The sequence below is a fragment of the Strongylocentrotus purpuratus genome, unplaced genomic scaffold, assembly GCF_000002235.5.
Source record: "Strongylocentrotus purpuratus isolate Spur 01 unplaced genomic scaffold, Spur_5.0 spur5_scaffold_8, whole genome shotgun sequence".
Taxonomy (NCBI): domain Eukaryota; kingdom Metazoa; phylum Echinodermata; class Echinoidea; order Camarodonta; family Strongylocentrotidae; genus Strongylocentrotus; species Strongylocentrotus purpuratus.
The window spans coordinates 21,158,834-21,180,932 of NW_022145614.1; the positions used below are offsets into that span (position 1 = coordinate 21,158,834).

Here is a 22,099-nt window from a genome sequence, read left to right on the forward strand (position 1 = left end):
CCGTCACTTCTACAAAAAGTATGATTTTCATTACTATTAATAAGACAGTAATGGATACGTGACCCATTTCTCGAGCAAGAACTCGGAATTTATTGCCTTCTTCGTAAGTTCAAACATGGACAAATATTACTGGACCAAGCAAAGGTACTGATGCTTTTTTTTATGGCAAGAAGGAAATAAAATACCAGTACAAAGGTAAAATTGCTGTAATATGTTATTAAATAATTAACTTTTTTATTCTAACTTTTAATTACTTCAGAGCTGTACGTACTGTAATCTGTAAATCAGGATATTATTTTCACATCGATAACAGAGCCATCAATAGACAAGAGTATGGCTAACTTTGTTTCAATTGGGTACAACATGGCCTACACGACTTGTATATTATTTTGTTTCGTGCTTGCCCAAACGAAGCATTACTCGCCATAAAACTGGAACCGGGTTGGCCAAACTGTCCTGATCAATCATCAATGGCTATCGAACAAGGAAACACAGTATTAACTACATACATGTACTGTTGCACACTCGCAATTTCATGCTCTCCCTCTCACAACATCCCGTTTTCTTCCTTGAACTTATCTCCTCTTTCGACAACTCGTCATAATCATAATCATCACCAACACCACCACCTTAATAAAAATACATTTAACTCCATCCGCCCGTGTCGTCCATTCATCACCAATCATTATTCCTCTGCTGCCCTCATTTCCAAAGTCATTATAAGTTATCAAATTCACCATCAATCTTATATGCACCACACTCACTCCCTCCCTGTGTTTTCTCACTCTACCGACATAAATGTATAATCTCTTTCAAGGTAAGCGTATCAACAGTTCACTCCTTTCATATTCATCTTGTTAATACATGTACATGTAAATGCCCAGCTTTGGTTCATTACAGCCTCATTCTACTCTGTACAATCAAATGAGGTCGTCTATCTGTAGAAGTGTTGATCATTACTGTATCACATTCACAAACATCAAACTTCCGTTTCTGCTCACAACCAAAAACCAAAAACAAGACATTTGAGAGAAAAATTGTATTTATATTCTTTTATTTTTTTCCAAGCTCTTTGTTTACAATGGAGTGCTTTTCATAAGACACTCTTTATGTTGTTGTTTTTCTTTACACAGTTGCAACAACTTGTGTATCTTTGTTTTAGTAGCAAACAGTAATACAATATGGTTATCATATTAGAAAACGCGATCCCTAAAGCACTGCAAGTATGTAGTATGAATAATGCTGGCATATTGTTATGGGTTGAATGTCACGTACACTGAAGTCCCAACAGAATAAATTAATGAATTCCCGTTTTGACACCTCAAAATACATTATCCCTCCTAGTCTCAACTAAACACGGTATGGAAGGACTAGTACATTTTAACAATTTCTCAATAGCAACTCAATTACCCTTTGAAATCCTTCCCTCCCAAAATGTTTTTTTTTAATCAGTTTGGCAAAAGCAACTTCCATCTTTTAGAGGAATACTTGGTAGCTCCATTGCCCCCCCCCCCCCCCCTCTTGCATAGCATGCCAGGTAAGATTTATCCCTTCCCTTCATCAGTGCTAACTAAAAAGATGATTCAAAATTTGTGTCTTTTTTTTTCGTGTTAAATCCCCAGATAGACATTAGTTAAATTCAGCTCCCACATGTGGCAAGTATTGTAATATCTTCAGACAAAATTGTGAGAGTTGTAGGCATCATGGAAGGCAACTTGCTAACATTGTTTGGATTGAAAGATGAAATACTGTCCAAAAAACATGGCAACCCTTCTCTGATATTTCAAAGTAAAATTACATAACAGTTAGTACTTACTTAAACGTGAAAATGTTTGTTTCACAAATTTTTTATGGGGTAATTTTTGCATTTTTCATTAATATCCAAAGGAAATAAATTTGAAGAAAAAGTGGTTCATCTATAGCAATTACAGGGCACCTTCCAATATCCAAACAATGTTAATACAACCCTTCAAAACAGTCATACAAAAAATACACCTCACACCGGAGGCACAACAGTACTGTATATTTTGAACACAAAGCATAAATACAAAGCTATAAAGGTGACTTTCCTCCTCCTCTATAAACTTGGACAAAGTTTTTCATTCTGGTTGTAAAATGAGTTTGCTCAAGAAATAAAAAATAGACCTCTGTCAAGTAGCACATGAATATGAAACAAAACAAATGAGGGCAAAAGCCTCATAATGAACACATTTGGCCCATGAATAATCTGTATAGAAATAATAAATATCGCTGTACAATATATTTGTATAGATTACATATGAACAAATTTACAGCAAATTACAAGCTGTATCTACACTATGTACATGATGGACCATCCATATCCTTTCCTGTCCATTTTTTGTTATAAACAAATTTGGATTTCACATCCCCCAACCCCCCCCCCCCCAAAAAAAAACAACAACAACCTAATGCAGCATCAGGAATAGAAAATATACAAAAGCTACATTGTTTCCCGCAGCATGCCCCTACTCCTGCCCCCTTTTCCCAGTTGTATAGATCCCTACAAATCTGTTTCAGATCACTTCGTAGCTGGATGATTTGTCTACATTCTTCAGGCTGGAGTCATAGTCTAGGCACCACGTATGCAATGATACATTACCTTAGTTATTACTCATGACGTCAAGAACTGTGGATAAAAGGAATAGAACAAAAGAAAGAGATAATAAGATGATGTTCTGCATCACAACATGACCTACTTAGTATTCAAGATGACAATTTCTCTTTGTCAACAGAAACTGAAAAATAAAAGCCTGATGTTTCAATCATTCAAGTAGTAAATACAATACTCCTTGATGAAAAATGGTGCTGTGATTTCAGCAAATATCCATCTACTTACAAATACAAAACAAAGGGGAAATGGATAAGTTAATCACAATTATTTGACAAAAATGATACTCTCTGCATTATGTCAACAGCAAAGCCTTACAGCCTTTTTAAAAAGAAAGTATGTAATTAATGGAAGCAAACACCACAATAAGTCATGCAAATAAAAAATAAAATGGCAACTCAAAGAATCAAAGCATAGCATTTTCTTTTTCTTTTTCAATAGATGTACTTTTGTCTTATAAATCATATGGAATTCCTAGAATACCAAATGCATATCCAAATTCTCGCCTAGTTTCTGCACATCAGAATGCAATGCTTAGACTCTATGAATCAACAAATACTTATATATCAAAGTAATCGTTCAATTGATATGAGACGATAACCTTGACAGCACAGCCTATCACATGTCTTTTTGTGAGTAACATCTGGAGTTCAAATCAAGTAGTAAATTATATTTTTAAGTGGATTTTGACTGGAGACAAGCTGCATTATATTAGGTTTCACTGTAATTCTTAGAGAGCAAGTTTCAAAAGCATCATTGAAGAGAGCTACGTTTTGTGCTTCTTAACAAAAGCTGTTCTGTTCTGCATGAAATAAACAAAATGTGAGAAGGAGAGATAATGGTATGCAGTTATTATACCAGTATCATCTTGTATTCTTACACATTCAATTAGACATAAATGATATACCGTACCATCATCAATCATGTGTGGATCTGTAAAGCATGGAAGGTCAGAATTTGAATAGATGACTGCTAATTCTGCAACTTTGGAAAGATCGACCTCTGTGTTCATTAGGAATTGTGATTCACCATTCCCTGGATTGACTACTGCTGGCACATCAGCTTGAACTTGGACCATGTTACTAAGAGCAACGTCACACCTTGCCTCTGGCTGTTCAATGATCATTTCTGCTGATTGTCTCTCGAACACCTGGGGCTGTTCATTGATCATTTCTGCTGACTGTATCATATCTTCTATTTCTGCCCACTGTCTGTCGAACACCGTGTCTAAAGAATGCATGTACAGGCATAAAAAGAAGGTTAATATTGTACAAAAGATGGCAAGGGGGGAAGATGGAAGAAGCTACGCGAGTTACTGCTACACCTGAACTGCAGCTTATCCTGTAGAGAAAAAGTGATAGGATTACAAGACACTAAAGAAAGGAGAAGTGTATTTACCTTCAACATGTGTCGTCTGTAACAGATTGTTGTACATATCCTTGTTCTGCAGGTAGGCAGTAGCCAGCATCTGCAGGGTAAGAGCGAACTCTTCCTCGTTTGCCTGAGGACTGGGTGTGGGTGGTGCTTGAAGTATCACAGGTTGTGGCTCTACCTTGACAGGACCAGACGACACGGTGCTCGGGACTTGCATAAACGTTTCAACCGGCGATGTTGGTGTTGGTGGCAAGACATATGTCGATGGGGCTACTGCAAGACCAACTGTTAATTTTTGGAAAATAAAATTCAATTAGAATCTTGGTAAAACAATGATTCCTCTCCTAAGCGCTGTAAGAAAAACATTACATGATTTTTTTTTTAATCCATAATTTCTTGCAATAAGAGCTACTCACTTACATTGGGCCAAGTGAGCTTTAGTTCTGCAAAAGAGGAACATTTGTGAATGAACTCAAACATTAGCCATTGTAATTTTAGTTCATGGCATTAGGTTTCACATCTAGTGTTAGAAAAAGTGATATGTCTGGCTGACAAAAAGCACAGGGGAGGTAACTAGATATATCAATGTGATTTTGTGATTCAGGCAATGCAGGAGATGTATTGAGGTAGATTATCAAACCCCACAAAAGTCAGAGCAAGCATGAATACATATTTTCACACATCATGCAACGATATGAAAATAAAACATTATGGTACATATTTGTCTTGTACACCTTACCTTGCATCTTGTCCCCATTGGCAACAGTAGGTGTGTGCATGACCACATGATCTGTTTGGAAGAAAAATAATTGTAACCCATGTTAATCATAATGCAAAGATCGCCTTGCAGATTGAAAAGAAGAGTCATGGTCAGGTCTCGGGAGCCATCATAAATGAACCCAAAGCTCTTACAAAGTTATCAAAGATGAGAAGAAATTTTGAAACCAGGCATGCCTTTTAGTTGCTCAATAGCTGATGCAGAAGGTAATGCTTCCCAACTAACTTACAATATTAAGTACAGTTACTAGTAAAACTACTGTCTTTGCTTCTTCAAGTGAACAATCATCATTTCTTTTGATATACTCTCACCCACTTTTTCTCTCAATTTTATCTCATATTGCCAAGATATGATTTGATGACCAATGGTGCACACAAACAAAAGAGGACCACATCATATCAGACATGGCTTTCCTGCAAGAGATTCTCAGTGTTTTTTTTCCACTGGAAATCACTCTTTATCAGCAGGGCAGTAATAACCAATGTCAGATGATTATAATTTTGGTCCAAATAACTTGATGAGGGTCAATTGATGAAACAAAGATAACAAGTACAATCTACATTCCTACAAATCAAGGAAGCATCACCAAACTGCAAATATTTTCAGTTCATTCAATTTCATTTTTTTTTATGCCATTAAGGTCTGGGCAAACATTTTTCAGTTTCATTTGCCTCAGACTTTGAAATTCATTAAATTTAGTAAGTGCTTTGGTTTTTTTTTAAATATTCTTGTTTTTTTCAATGAGGAAGGAAGCGTTATGAAATTGACTTCAACTTCCTCTGATTCAATTCAAAAGTGACATTTATGAAGACTCCCTTTCGTCCAACAGAAAAGTCTGAAAGAATCCAACGATGAAAAACGCCAGCTGACCTCCGAAGGGGACATATCCCTGTAACTTTAAAACGGTCCTTTTTGTCCACAGAAAAAGGATCAAAAAGTAGGAAAGGGGGAGGGCAGAAAAAAAAGGCAAGGGGAGGAATGATTCTAAAAGAATAGAGCAAAAGAAGAGTTGCAACAACCAGTACCTGTCAAACAAAACATAACTCTACCATACATAACATTCAAAAATATAATAAAAGATAAATAAAAACGAACAAGATCACACCCAATTCTTTTTCTTAACTTTGCCGCATATAAAAGAAAAAAATCAAGTTGCCCGAAATCATGCATTATTTAGATGACATTTTTCTCTTTAGATCAATTGTTCTATTCTACTTTTAGGCAATTGATAAAAATGGATGTGAAGAAAGTTCCGATTTCACTCGAATTTTATTTAAATTTTGTTTGTATCTTCTGACAAATTTAACTAATCAATTGATGTTCTTTTCCTTGTCGTCATGTACCATAAAACTTCAGCAAGTAGGAGGTAGCATTGTCAACCTCTGAACTTAAAATGATTTTGCACACTTGTCTTGTATAAGGAGACAAGTGTTTCAACCAAATAGAAAGGTTTTGAAATGTTACTACAAGCATCAGTATTTTTTATTGTGGTACATTACAAACCAAGGTAAAGATGACGTTTTGTAGAATGATTAAAATGCTGTACTGTACTGTCTGCCGAGCCTTGCGAACTGCTGAGTGCCCAGAAGCACATTAACAGAGTAGCCTGTTAACACCTCAGCCGGAGTGCTACAAGAGCACTGAACAATGTGTGCATTATCCAAAAGGCACTGAGGGGGAAGAGCAAAGTTCATGTGATGAATACGCAACCCACCCCCATTTCTAACTAACTAAACCCAACCCACAGGGCAATATCACAGGGATGGGGACAAAAAATTATATTGCAAGCCAAGTCTTTTGTACATCACATTAGTAATTTGTCCTTTAATGGATTAAAACATAAAACATTGTGTTGCAAGATACACTCTGATGTCTCATTTCGTTTTTATTTCCTGACTTGCTGAGCTTTCACAATATGAAAGACAGGCAGGATTTGTTTAGTCCTTGATTTTCTTCTTCGATACTTCAAAAAAGTGTAAATCATGTATTTTTTTCAATGGAAAGTTAACATTTTTACCAAAATTGTTCAATTGTAATTTGGTTCAATTTTCAGTATGAATGTGTGAACAGACCTGTCTTGCAACTAAAACCCACCTAATCTAAATCATACACAAAAGACAATGCATTCAATAAAATATACTTTTGACAGTTTTGTTTAATTTATTGATATCTATTTGGTTATTCAATTTTTGATGTTTTTGTTTAATTGCAGAAATGGTACTTATTGGGATTTCCCTCTTTTTTTTAATCACCCTCAATAACAATTGTGTTATTATTAATTTTTTTTTTTTGGGGGGGGGAGGGCCTCAGTTTCTTTTTCGGTTCATTCTTTCTTTTTTAATGTTTGAAAAATGTAAAATAAAGATATCAGATCTAGAGCTTGGAATTAAAAGCATTAGTCGATAAAAAGCTGAAAATAAATGCCAAGGTATTTACTGAATGCATTCTCAAAAACAATTATTGAACATTTTATCACAAAACATGATAGAAGCATGCTGCAAATGCTGTGTAAAACAGTAAGGAATTCCCAAACATTCACAACTGAATTTCTGGAATCTTTAAATAAAGTACCCAACAATTTTCATTGGTTGATATCTTTCAATAAATGCGATGCAAAGGGCTCATTAGTTTAGAACTTGTGAAAAATGTACACATCCGAGAATAGTACGAGCCACATCTTTTAAAATTTAGGTTTGGAGAAAAAAGATCCTCATTGGTAGAATATAACAATGAGTACATTGATTTCTCTTTTGGCCGAAATAGATCTGCAGCATTCTTCTTTCAATACATGGGTCGCACATCATGGATTTGCAGGTGTAAGACACTCGTGTGATATATTAGAATGGTATTTGTCATTTCTTGTTTAGTCTTTGACATTATTTCATGGCATAGAATAGTCTCCTTTTTAAAGCCAATTAATGAAGAATTCAGATGGATGTAACATTTAAATCATGCAGTATAATGCTGACAAATATGTTTGAACAAATACTCAAATGAGCAATTTTTCTTTTGATACCATTAAATGATGAATGCAATCAGTGACTGTCCATTCTAACTTTCAAACGAGTGACCAGAATTCTTATTGATAACTGAATATTGTCCAGGAAAAAAATGAGCAGAAGTTCATTAATGTTGCATATCAGTAAATATTTTAATTACTAAATACCATACAACAATAATTCAGTCTTCAATTAAGCAAGTAATTAGGTCATCAAAATCATGACACAAAGGACTTTTTCAAATGTGAACTCAGAAATGCACTTTTGCCAAAGCTCCACATATCTAACTTACAAGAAAAAGGATGAAAAATGTTTTATGTATTTTGGCAAGATTTCAAAATAAATGACCTTCAAACCCTTATTTTGTTACTGGACAAAATTGCTTAATACAAAACCACCACCAACCTGCAAATCCAAGAAATTCTTGTCAGTAGAAACAATGTGTCTATCACTATTTTCATTTTTGCTCTTGTGACAATTTTGTGGATGAGAATAGACCAAAAATCAGTTTGGATACTTTGAACTCATCAAACTGTATTATAAATTCAGTTTTTTTATTATGAAGATGACAAAAAACTTTCCACATGGAGTACATTAGGCTAAATGGCACAAACATTAACTTCCAAGCACATTGAATTGTCAAGTCTCTTGGAAGTCTCTGGGAGGAAAAAATTATCCAGAAATGTTCTTGTGCAAAATTTGGGTGGAATTTCTCTGGCGAGAGACACATTGGTCATTTCCATGCACATTTCTAATGAGCTGACAAGAAAAACCTGCACGACCAAAATCTCTCCTTGTCAGGGGACTTCGAAATGGTGTCTCTTACCAATCTTTGGCTGATACACAATAGGATGGGCGTCCGAGTCGCTACATTGGTTTGGTTTGCCCGTTACTACCAGGTACACTGTCGCTGGTGTCCTCAAGTTCTGGTTTGGGTATGGAGGGATCTTACACACAATGTGGTTCTGTAAGTCAAAATAGAACAAAATATGGTTCAACAACATTTTCAAGTCTATTCTTTTAAAAGTTATATACTTGCAACATAAAACACCTTATGACAAAAGTATCTAAGAAACATAACAGAGACTTTGCTCCGAGAAAAAAAAAACATATAAAATTGAACTTACATTCTGAAATAAGGCCTTGTCGATCTCACAATTCCCTTCCCAAGTCATTTTGCCACTGCCATCCAGCTGCCTAAGCTTGACTTCTGTGTTGGCCTTTGATGTGAAGTTCTTGCCAATGATGAACAGTTCTTCCCCGCCAGCCACTGAGCACTGACTCAAACTCTTCTTCAAAATCTCAGGATGCCCAAGCGGTTGTGCTGTTGATTGCAAGACACAAAGGAATATATTGAGTTGAGAGATATCACCTTGGTAAATTATAACCAGGATGCACTACATTTAAAAAGCTCATCTTAAACATTGTGTTCTACATGAATTTCACATCAAATTTACAAAGGTATGAGCTAACTAAAAGAGAAAAAAAATTCATAGAAAACTTACTGCATGTTATTGACCGTGAGACGGTTTGCACAACATTGAAGGAACCATCTGAAGCAGGCACGATAACCCTGAAGGCTAACCGGACACAGGTGCTTTTTCTCTTTGACCTGAGTGGCCCTATCCTCTGCTCAACGTCAGCATTCCTCAGCTTCAGGATGCCAATGCAGTCGACACTGATTTCCATCTTGCCATCGACAGGCTCCCACGGAACCTCCAGAACCGTTGTTCCTTCCACGTCCTTCTCCTCAGAAGGGGTTGTGTTACGGCCAGTCACTTTGCAAGCCTGGTAGTAGCCATGAGGACGAACTTTCCCTTGGTCAGTGACAACAAAGACTTGAAGAAGAACTTGTTGGTTGATGCCAAGAAGCTGCAAAGTCAAATTTAAAAAAAAATTACATCTAAAGCAAACATTGCTGGTAGCAAGGAGAAATCTGAAAAACTAATTAATGTGATAAAAAGACAAAGACAGTTTCAGAACGTATTGCATTTCACCAAAACAGTACTTAAATTAGTTTACAAATTACACAACAGAGAATTGCTTACTTTGAGTTTGGGAAAGTTTTCACCGCTGTCATCTTTGACACTTCCTCTGCTTCCTTCAGTCCTGTACCTTGCTCTATGGTGTTTCTCTGGCTGAACAGTAATGTGAATCTCCCCTCCATTGAGCTTATCTGGCAGGGTCTGGATTAGACTAGGATATTTCCTTGCCCTCTTCCTAGGGGTGAGTCCACAAGAGCTATAATTCAAAAGAAATAACAAATCGTAAATCAGACACGTTCTTAAAGTCTTACAAGTATTGTGTGGTTCAGATTGATGACTACTTCCATTGACTCTGCTCCTGGTATTCAGACTGCAAGAGATGAGGAAAAGTGATTAACACAAAAAAAAGTGTATAAATGATATTAGTTCACACAGCATGAAAGGGGCATTCATGCTGTATGTGTAAACACGACCATAACAAACATAGGGGGTTGAATGTACCTTAATGACGTTGCTGAACGTTTCCTAATGGGCTTGGATGCCTCTGATGGGGTCTCAACTCCTTGTTGGCTGGGCTGCAAGAGCTTGTGAAGAGCGACAGTAAAGTCATTGGGTGCAGCAGAGGAATGCAGGCCTACCATGGGACTTCTTGGGGACAGGTCCAGGATTGGTTGGTTTATGGCTGGGCTCATGGCTGGGCTCTTGCCCTGACTTTCATATGACTGGTCCCATGAACTGTAACATGTGTCCTCATCCAGACAAGAAGAAAATAGGGAGCTTGTATCGTCAGCTAACAGGCCTTCATCATGGTTAGAGCCAGTACTTGAGGGTGTTGATGCATCTCCCCAGTCACTTTTGGCAGACATGGGCGATGACAAATCAGAGTTTGTGTCATACCCATGGTCCAAATCATCCACTCCACTTACCTCACCAGCTACTATAAGGTCTCCACATTCAGAATCTGGATATTATAAAATGTAATAATGTATAAGCCTTTGAAAATTTGGTCCTAGATTGTCAGTCACCTGCATGTTAGTGAAAGATTTGCAAGAAATATGTGCCTTACAAGAATAGTCCTTAACATATTACTTTTCACAGCATCCTGTAATGTGATCATAAATGCTTTACATCCATTAACATGCATAATTTTGTAAATTAAGAGCTACTGTATGCTTTTTTTTAAAGTTTTCATAAAAATAGAAAATGTAAATGAGAACGAAAGGATCTAAATTTACAGGACTTAAACTGTTACTTGACATGCAAACATATCTTACCTTCATTCAGCATCACATCTTGCATCAAGTTTGCACCTGCAAATGAACAAAGCAGAAAAAAATAACAAATAAGTAACCTATCAATATTCACTTTCACTGAAGTTATAACTTAAAGCGAACCTTAAAGTAAACCGGTAGCATTGTGGAAGCTTGATGGAAAAAAAAATGTAATTTTTGTATGAAATTTTACTTAGGGTCTAGTCTACTATATTCCTTCTACTGTACTAACCCTCTACAAAAAATCCTGAAAAATTTCTAACCACAAAGATTTTTAAGGTTTTCTTTGAAGGCGTCAATGTGTAACCCCCTCTACTAACACCAACAGTGGATTCTCCCAAACAATTTTTGAATTTTACCCAACCGATTTTCCATGAACAGAAGACATAAAATGGGCTTTTCAAAATATTTCAACAATTAAAGGTTTGGAACGGTAAATACAGCCAATTCAATGCTTTGTGACGATTTACATTCACCTAAAATTGAATTAAATTATAATAATATAGTTGGGAGAATTTAGGAATTGATCAGATAAGTTTTTCCAGATTTTTATCAAATGGTCTGGAGTTAACATTTCATAAGTTTCAAAATATTGAAATTGTCAATAAAAATACATTATAAAAGTCTCAATGCAGAAGTGCACCTCATCATGATCATTATCAAGTTCATATTCAAAACAAAAACAAAAACCAAATTGAATGTCCTATAAAATTCTATTGCATCAATTATTTAAACTCAATCTCATGACAAAAATTGTTTGCTTGAACTCGATCAGTCTCACTCTCACTCAGTCCGGACCCCCAAAACTGACAAGAGACGGACCATCGACCAGTCACCATGGTCACACTCACAAAAAGATGAAGACATGATCATGTTTGCCAGCTCTTGTTAGCTAGATCCTTCTAAATTTACACATTATTAAAAATGACTTCTGATTGGACCCTCTCAATTCTTGCTTTACTCTTTACAACTTACAAGTTTCACTTGTATTGTAAGTTACATGTGTGTAAAAAAATGTAGGCCTAACGCAAAATCCAGCAGCTGGCGATGGGCGAGAGCGCGCGCGCGCGCGATCCAACACAGTAACGGACAAAATTTGCATAAGTCACGTGATATGCAAATAAGAAGTTCGCTATTTTTTCGTGGTCGCCATCTTGAATCCGACACTACCGCGCCCAGAAGCGCCCAAAAGCGCATGTTTTTCTGAAAATAATTGGACAAACTAGAATTATCCACGATTCTGACACGATCTTTGGAAGGGAAATAAATTTGTCGTATTATACACACACATCGATATTTTCAATGTTTTGTTCTAAAACTAAAATAATGAAATTTTCATACACACCTTTCATGAAATCAGATTGAGTCGAAGAAAACAGGGTTTCAGACAAAATGTTTCCCTGCAGAGAGAAGAAATTAGAACCCCCAAATGACTGAGATTCCATAGACATGTTCGGTACTTGTTTTATCAATGGCTGGAGCATAAAAAGTCAGATAATTCACAAAATTCTTGATATTTGGTTTTAGGATTCACAAGCGTAGTTCCGTCGGCAACGAGAGACAGACCACGACTGATGAGAAAATGTGATTCCGCCCGATATATAGAAAGCTCGCAAGGATCGCCATGACATCATAAGCGGTGTATTTGATTGGTCAATGATGAGGTAATAGGTTAAGCCATGCTGTCACTCACACGGGATTGGTCCACTAGCAATTAAGTCATGACCAATCACCGAGCTCTATTTAGAGGTATTGCAGGGGCTCGAATGTTTACGTCATAAAAATACCCTCGAACGCGGATCTTTCCCAGCTGCTTCTCAGGGCGAGCTCCTTCGCTACATTCGCTCACAATGCGGGTTGATTATGGGCCCCAGGCTAGGCATGCACGTATCACCGCGGCGATTGCGGTATAGCTAGGCAGGCAAGCATAATTATGGCTCGTGGCGTCTGGGGGTACAATTCACATTTTGTCGAAAGAAATATCCCTGCGCTGTATGTATTTGTAGGTAACGAGGAATAGAATACTAATTTCCTTCATCATTTCTTGCTTTGGAGGGTCTTTTTAAAAGATAAAAGAAGATAAACATAGAGACCCTTGTGTGAAGTTTCTGTAGTAAAAAATTAGCGGTTTTGAATATTGAATATTTGAGCTTTTCCGTGCGTATGTGTAGAGTTTTGTCTCGCTTTGATTTATTATTTTATACAAGGCCTACTAAATATAATGTCATTAAAGAATAATAAAACAGAAAATAATTGCAGGAACATTTTCTCAACAGTCTAAATGAACATCATCGAAGATTATATAAATGGTAAACAATATCCAATAAGATCATTCTACATTTTTCTCCTCGATTTACAGCAACTTCGTTGAATCCACACTCTCACTCTCAGACTCATCAAACAATAATAACTGACATCCAAATTAATATAATCCATGCATTTTTGTTTAATACTAGGCTATGATGAGGCCTGAGGCCTACCTTTAGCGAGCTTCAAAAGAAAGATCGGCCATATATAATTATAAAAAATAAATAAATAAATAAATAAAAAATAAAAAAGTAAAACAAAACGAAATCCGCACTTCCTTCTTAGTTACTTTTTTCTTCAAACTCAAAACTGACAAAGATAACGTGTTTCTCGTCCGGACATTAAAAAAAAAAGGAGAATGCATGCAGGGCATTACTATTTAGGCCTACTATTTTGCTATTTTTGCTCTTTTTTTCCCAAGATGGCTTCAATGCTAATTATAGCTGGACAAGCCTATTTATTTACAGATATTGTGCTATCTGAGTATACTGATGCTATGTGTGACAACACAAATGAATTGTATCACTTCAAGTTAGAAGCTATTTAAACAAAATGTATATCACAGGCTTTTTTCAGGTGGGCTGTATCTAATACAGACCACCTTATAATTTTGTTAAAATTGCCTTTATTATTATCAGGTGGGCTGTATCTAATACAGACCACCTTATATTTTTGTTAAAATCGCCTTTATTATTTATTTATTAGGTGGTCTGTCAACGACAGATCACCTATTGTTTTCGTCAGAATTTTCTTTCTTTATTATTATTATTATTATTTATTTTTATTTATTTTCACACTTTTTTGTTAACAGGATAACTCAAGATCAGTTTAGTCAATTTCGTTCAATTTTGGCACAGTCATAGGTCATTGTCATGAGACGTTAGAGTAACATTTTCAAGGTCATCAAATCTTCATGACGTCATCCAGGCGCCATTTTGTGTTTTTTTTGGTACTTTCAACTCATGATCATATCTTCATAACGGAAAGGCATTTCTTATTCATATTTATCATGATTTAGGTCAATATCCGTCCGGTCAATTTCCGGTCAAAAAACGCGCGCGCATGCGTACGTCCGCGCGTAAGCGCGCGCGCAAAATTTCAAAATGCTCAAAATCGTCTCAAATTTTTTTTGCATACGTTTCATGCCATTTTAAGCATTTCGCAAAAAAATGCGCACACGCACATGCGCGCGCGTTTTCGCGCGTAATGGCATTTTGCAACATAGAATCGCCAAATTTTCTATGACATCATATTTGGCACATTTTTTCAAGCATTTTGATACCTTGTTCACCTTTTTCTGACCATTAATAACGGAATGAGCGTCCGTTTAAGATAATTTCCGTGCGTGCGAGCTCTTGTAATACATAGCATACATGGGCAAAAACATGCCTATACAAAATCCATTGTAGCGCTTTAGGATGGAAGATGAACCCAATTTTGTTTTCATATTTTGATAGAGTATGAATTGAAAATATGATTTCATGTCTCATTTGACCCTCAATTAACTCATGACGTCATCATAATGGCCTCCCAACTCAAAATTTCAATTTGCATATTATGACGTCAGCAGATTTCTTGAAAATTGATTGTATCTCTGTAAATATTGATCAATTTTCATCCAAATTTTGATATGTTTTAGCTGAGACAATTCCCTACAGATGCAGTAAACACGAATTTTCATTTTGACGAAAGCATCATGGCGTATTTTTGCGATTAAAGGAGGCATGTCAATTTTTTACATTTAGCGTGTATTCTCTATGGGACATGACTTTTTCTCAAAACTGGATTCTACATCCTGTCTTTTGCGAGCAATATCTCCGTCGTTTTAGCTTTGTTTACGCTGAACTTTGAGTATGTTGTAGCTGAGACAATAAGCTATCACAAGTGTGCCCTTTATTTTTCGATCAGATGCCGGGATCATGCTCATATTTCAATTACAAAGTGGGATTTGTGCATTCCATTTTCCGTTTACGTGTAATCTCCATGGGAAATGTTTTGGTATATCGGTAACGCACTTGACTTCCGACCTCGAGGTCCCTGGTTCGAATCCGGGCGTCTCCAACAATTTTTGTTCTTCACTTTTTTTTCTTTTTGACCATTCACTCTACCATCTCCTTTGAATATTAAAACACGTACAATCGCAAATAATGTAATAAACAACCATATTTACTTTATTATTACCCTATTATCAATAGATCCATTACTTTTTGCGTGTAATCCTTATGGGAGATGACTTTTTCTCAAATCTGGATTCTACATTCTTGTCTTTTGCGAGCAATATCGCCGTTATTTCGGCTTGATTTTTGTTGATTTTTGAGTATGTTGTAGCTGAGACTATATACTATCTAAATGTTCTCTCATTTTTTTCAGTCTGATGTCATCGTGGTCTGTTGATGATAATCATCAACATCATCATGATCATCATCATCATCATCATCGTCATCACCATAACTATCAAGAACATCATCATCATCATCATCATCATCATGATCATCATTGTTTACATGTCTATATAACTTCTCCCTTTCTCAATATAGTAAATATTATAATCTATCATAAGACTTGAAGACAGACCACCTAATTCGTCCCCATGACGAATTAAATGTCTAGTTTATTATTTATTTTTCTTATTTCGACCCACTTTTTTGTTAGCAAGATAACTTTGTAATGATTCAATCAAATGCTTTGATATTTGGCACACATATGTATAGGCATATGGACAAAACACGGTAAGGTTTTCAACCTTGACCTTGACTGATGACGTCATCTAGGCGCCATTTTGTGAAATTTTCTGAAAATCAACTCATGATCATATCTTCATAACCAAAATTCATTTCTCATTCATATTTATCATGATCAAGGTCAATATCAGTCCGGTCAATTTCAGGTCAAAAAACGCGCGCGAGCGCGTACGTCCGCGCGTCAGTGCGCGCGCAAAAATTTTAAATGCTCAAAATCGTCTCAAATTTATTTTGCATACGTTTCAGGTCATTTTAAGCATTTTATAAAAAATCGCGCGTACGAGCATGCGCGCGCGTTTTCGCGCGTAACACCATTAAAAAACATAGAATCGCCATTTTTTTTTCTTTCATGATATTTCTCATACTTTTTCAAGGAATTTGATTCCATGTTTATCTCTTTATGACTATTATTAACAAGATGAGCGTAAATTCAAGATAAATGTCAGTGCACGCGAGGTCTTTTAATACATAGCATATATGGGCAAAAACATGCCTATACAAAATCCGTTATAGCTCTTTGGAATGCACCGGGATCCTCAATTTTTTTTCATATTAAGATAGAGTATGAGTCGGAAATATGATTCCATGTCTCATTTGGCCATTAAGTGTATCGTGACATCATCACAATGGCCTTGGAACTCAAAATACGAATTTGCATATTATGACGTCAGCATGTTTATGTAAAATGGATTGTATCTCTAAATATTGATCAATTTTCTTCAAAATTTCGATATGTTGTAGCTAAGACAATTGTCTACAAGCGCAGTAATAACCATTTTTCATTTTGATGACGTCATCATAGTGAAAATTTTGATTAAAGACCTCATGTCAAAAACTTCATAATTTGCGTGTTATGCCTATAGAAGGTGAATTTAGTTCACGTTATGAATCTACATGATATTGTCTTTTAAGAATTTGTAAGCAGTATGTCGCTTATTTTTGCTCTAATTTGTCTCAAATGTTAGTTGACCAGCCCACCTATACTTGTTCCAAACAAGTATTATATGTCTAGTTTATTATTATTATTTATTTATTTTTCTTATTTCGACCCACTTTTTTGTTAGCAAGATAACTTTGAAATGGTTCAATCAAATGCTTTGAAATTTGGCACACATATGTATAGGCATATAGAAAAATCAAAATAATCTTTTCAACCTTGACCTTGACTGATGACGTCATCTAGGCGCCATTTTGTAAAAATTAACTCATGATCATATCTTCATAAAGGAAAGTCATTTCTCATTCATATTTATCATGATCAAGGTCAATATCTGTCCGGTTAATTTCATGTCCTAAAACGCGCGCGTGCGCGTACGTCCGCGCGTAAATGCGCGCGCAAACATTTTAAATGCTCAAAATCGTCTCAAATTTTTTTTGCATACGTTTCAGGTCATTTTAAGCATTTTATAAAAAATCGCGCGTACGAGCATGCGCGCGCGTTTTCGCGCGTAACACCATTAAAAAACATAGAATCGCCATTTTTTTTTCTTTCATGATATTTCTCATATTTTTTCAAGGAATTTGATTCCATGTTTATCTCTTTATGACCATTATTAACAAGATGAGCGTAAATTCAAGATAAATGTCAGTGCGCGCGAGATCTTTTAATACATAGCATATATGGGCAAAAACATGCCTATACAAAATCCGCTATAGCTCTTTGGAATGCACCGGGATCCTCAATTTTTTTCATATTAAGATAGAGTATGAGTCGGAAATATGATTCCATGTCTCATTTGGCCATTAAGTGTATCGTGACATCATCACAATGGCCTTGGAACTCAAAATACGAATTTGCATATTATGACGTCAGCATATTTATGTAAAATTGATTGTATCTCTGTAAATATTGATCAATTTTCTTCAAAATTTCGATATGTTGTAGCTAAGACAATTTTCTACAAGCGCAGTAATAACCATTTTTCATTTTGATGACGTCATCATAGTGAAAATTTTGATTAAAGGCCTCATGTCAAAAACTTTATAATTTGCGTGTTATGCCTATAGAAGGTGAATTTAGTTCACGTTATGAATCTACATGATATTGTCTTTTAAGAATTTGTAAGCAGTATGTCGCTTATTTTTGCTCTATTTTGTCTCAAATGTTAGTTGACCAGCCCACCTATACTTGTTCCAAACAAGTATTATATGTCTAGTTCTTTTTATTTTGCCTCCTCCTTTATGTTTAAAGTCCGGACGAGAAACACGTTATTTTTATTATTTGGCCTAATATGCCTATTACGCAATCCGACCATTATTTCTATAGGCAATACAATATATGTAGGGCCGTGGAATTACCATAGAGTCGACATTTTGAATTCATTGCCTTTCTTTGCCTCAATCGACTAAAAACAGATAATTGAGAAAATATTTAAATTGTTAATGGATTTTCACTAATTATAGTGATACTGCAATATTTCATTTCGACTATATTAAGCAATTTATAATACAATGTATGACTTTTACATTATGTCTTTTTCATTTTATTGAAAATATTTGTTTATAACTTTTTTCTTTATTATTATATTGATTATTGTAATTATATCAGACAACATGTTTTCCAATTTGCATATATTATTTTGCTAATATGAATTTTAATGTCAATTTTTATCTCATATTTAATATGCGCGATTCAGCTTTTTGGTGCAAAACATGTTGTCTAATAAACCATTGATTTGTTTGCTTTTGATTCAGTTATTGGAATAAAAAATAAATGAACGAATTAAAACAATAAAGAATGAGAAAAAAAAAATTAAAAAAAAAAAAATGACAAAGCACAACAAAATGTAGTCTGGGACAGGGCCCAGTGTTTTGTAAAAGGGGCGTGATATATAATAGCGCAATTCTGAAGAAAAAAAATACACGACTCAACTCACTGTGTTTTAAACCATGAACCTACCATCATGGTTTAATGTGCCTTCAAAGGGGGACGGTTTTGCCCCCTTATCCACTGTTTTGAATTATAATGTTACATCCTAAACCCTAAACACGAGAAAAGGGAGTGGAATAATAATTTTGATTAACAAAAACAAAAAGATGTGAAAACTGTTCAGGTTGAACTTTTGGTCACGTTATTTATTTCAAAGGCATATCATTTTTTTTGTGCACGATATCACGCTATAAAATCGACTGAAACGATTACAGGCAAAAAATACAAATTGAAATTCAGTTCAAGTTGATTGAAAATGACGTATTGTCAGCATTGACTTGTAACTTTCGAACGAAGAAAAACAAGTCTGCTTTTGTTTCGAGCTTTAATTCGTATAGCTTTGGAAATTCATTATGAATGAGCATACCATAATACATGCATACGGACATTTTGACAATTATACTGATTTTCATGAATAATTTTATCTGAAAGACCATAAACTTTTGTTGTTGTTGTTCTTGGGTTTTAAGGCTGACCAAAGATTATTTCTGCCTAAACGTATCAATTTCAAACCTTTATACTGTATTTCTATGAATTTGGTGTTTCATTTTAACTTAATAGTTAATAATTTAAACTATATTTGATACGAAAATGATTGGTTGGTTGGTTGGTTTTATTTACGATCATAATATGAAATACAAACATTATTATTAATTAATAACACGGGAATAAACAAAACACAGACATATTTTACATGGACTATTCCAGAGGGAAAAGATGAAGATCGAGGGATCACCTGCTTCAGATCCACCGACAAAGTTGATCTCTTCTTCCCCGGGATCACAAAATAACCACAATATTAATATGATAATAATTTCGAAAACATCAATAACTATATCATCATTCCCTATATTGCAACATTTTGGCCACATTCATTTGTAAAATGATAAATGATGGATGATTTCTATTTTGTTTGGTTTAATACCAGTCAATCGTTCACAGTCATGTGGATATCTTAACGACGAAATCAACAACACCCTCTCCCCAACAAAAAGAAGAAAATCCCCCATTACACATTTTCATTACAAAAATGTAATATCTTTGTTTACCTTTCTATTGGAAATGAAATAAATATGAATATGAATAAGGGCTTAGTACTCTCAAATATTATCATATGAAAATCACAATAGACCCGACATGGCCGGGACTATATTGGCTTCTTTCCAAAAAAGGAATAGGGAATTATAGTATTTATTGTCCCACCCTCAACATGTTTGGATAGGTTGAGCATTTCAATTCACATTTCTTTTGTTCCTTTATTGCATGATGATTGTATAATGCAGGCAGATTCGGCGACGCTATAGAGTGGAAAAATCCGCCACGTTGCATCCAAAGAGATCACGTGATAACTGGCACTTTTCATTACGTTTTGGGGGAAACCCCATTTTAAAATTATGTACAATAGATTTTCACTTCGTATCGATGTTTAGCGGAAGATATATTGTAAACAATTTTACTGTAACAATTTTGTTCTTGATAATCAATAATTGAAGTGGATATGAAGTATTACGGAAAAACCACTCCCGTGCGCTATATACACATCCTCTTTTTCTTGACAGTTGCAGATGACAATGCGATATTTTAACATTAGTCACTTCCCATGAATATGAAATAATGAAAATACCGTATAAGGTCTCAATAAGAATGTCTATAAAGGGGTTTGATTACTGGTATAAAACAAAACAAACAAAACATTTAAGTTTCATTAATTTCATTTTTTCTTCACATTATACATTACACATTGTCAGTTTTTTTACAAGAAATATAATGATATAATTATAGTAATAAAAATTAGGTATTTTGAATAAACATGGGTACATCAAATAAATTATCATCCGATTAATCTGGGATGCTTGTAATTATATTGACTTGTCAACTAAAAAAGTAAAGTTGTTAAAACATAAACAAAAAAGCAAAACAAAACAAAACGAAAGAACTAAACCAAATAAAATCATTATTTTGGTTTTAAAAAGGTGCAGATCTGTAACTGGAGAAATGCTATTCCTTTTCTACCCATTTAAAATAAACGTGTTACCAGCTCCGTGTTAAAGCCCCTCCAAAGTGAGTGAGCCCAACATTCGCCAAAAATTTGATGGCAAAATTTCACTTAGATTGTATCATAATGTTAAAGAGGATGTCATTATTTTGAGACACACTTCTGCAAAGATTTCCCCCAGAAAAATGTGTTTGAAGACAAAATATTGATTTTTAAAAAAATACATAATTAGGGTATTCTGTCATCGATATTCGGCTTCAAACACATTTCTAATGAAAATCCTTACAGAAATGTGTTTTAAATGTCAATTTAAGTGAACTTTTGGCATCAAATCATCATCATGTTGGGGCTCCCAACACTTTAAGGAAAAGGAATGTGTTTTGATACTCCGCTCTATAGCTGTCTCTTGTGATTGGGACACAATTCAATGACCAAAAATCTAATGAAAGAAGATTTTTATACGGAGCGCTGATTCTTGTCAAAACTTTAAGGGATTGTGACAAACAGATCCGGAAAACGACCTTCAAACATGAGTAATTGTTCTGTTCAGTAACCCTTAGTGGGGGAAATGAATCAAAAAAAATATGCTAAGTTTTGTTAGTATTATGTGCTATAGAAAATAACAAATGGTAAAGGGACATGCCAAAAGGCAATAAAAGAGTTTCCTGTATTATTGGAGATTAACAATACTATACTGAAATCACTACAATAATTTGATTCTACCGCATGCTTTCACAAATCAGATAGTAAAATGCACTACTACTGAAAGCATATATATATATATATATATATATATATTTCAAATAAATAATTCAATTTATTTGATTCTTAACATAACTTGCTCGAATCGGTAAAGAAGACTGGAAATTTAGTTTTACCATAATGAGGCATGCGTAACTCCATGACTATGTGCATGTCTTTATTGAAATCAGAACTATATCCACATAAAGTAACTTTTAGTTCAAATCTCCCCTCTTCCCCTTACCCCACCCCCTTTATCTCTCTCTCTCTCTCTCTTTTCTCTCTTTATATATCTTTCTTTTTCTCTCTCTCTCTCTCTCTCTACCTCAGCCTCTTAAGGTCCATGCTC

At 35.0% G+C, this 22,099-nt stretch overlaps 1 protein-coding gene across 2 annotated transcripts; it reads right to left on the minus strand.

Annotated features, from left to right (window-relative positions):
• Nucleotides 1-1,037: 1,037 nt before the first annotated feature.
• On the minus strand, nucleotides 1,038-12,627 carry LOC590859 (nuclear factor of activated T-cells 5). Of its 2 annotated transcripts, XM_011677914.2 has the most exons (11): nucleotides 12,382-12,627; nucleotides 11,040-11,075; nucleotides 10,267-10,726; nucleotides 9,829-10,021; nucleotides 9,286-9,652; nucleotides 8,908-9,104; nucleotides 8,607-8,745; nucleotides 4,743-4,793; nucleotides 4,028-4,288; nucleotides 3,542-3,856; nucleotides 1,038-2,647 (listed from the first exon to the last, which is right to left on the minus strand). In XM_011677914.2, the coding sequence occupies exons 1-11, from the start codon at nucleotides 12,518-12,520 to the stop codon at nucleotides 2,622-2,624; spliced, it is 2,184 nt and encodes a 727-aa protein (XP_011676216.2). In that variant the 5' UTR covers nucleotides 12,521-12,627; the 3' UTR covers nucleotides 1,038-2,621. The 2 variants fall into 2 exon arrangements, with proteins under 2 accessions (XP_011676216.2, XP_795539.3); XM_790446.5 differs by lacking the exon at nucleotides 3,542-3,856 and having other exon boundaries at nucleotides 12,382-12,625.
• Nucleotides 12,628-22,099: the final 9,472 nt, after the last annotated feature.

Excerpts from the sequence above, each read along its gene's own strand:
- LOC590859 (XM_011677914.2), bottom strand. The coding sequence starts at position 12,520 with ATGCTCCAGCCATTGATAAAACAAGTACCGAACATGTCTATGGAATCT. Across the intron at positions 4,289-4,742 it reads CAATGGGGACAAGATGCAAG|TTGGTCTTGCAGTAGCCCCA; the intron begins GTAAGGTGTACA and ends AAAAATTAACAG. Across the intron at positions 2,648-3,541 it reads TCCACACATGATTGATGATG|TTCTTGACGTCATGAGTAAT; the intron begins GTACGGTATATC and ends TTTTATCCACAG.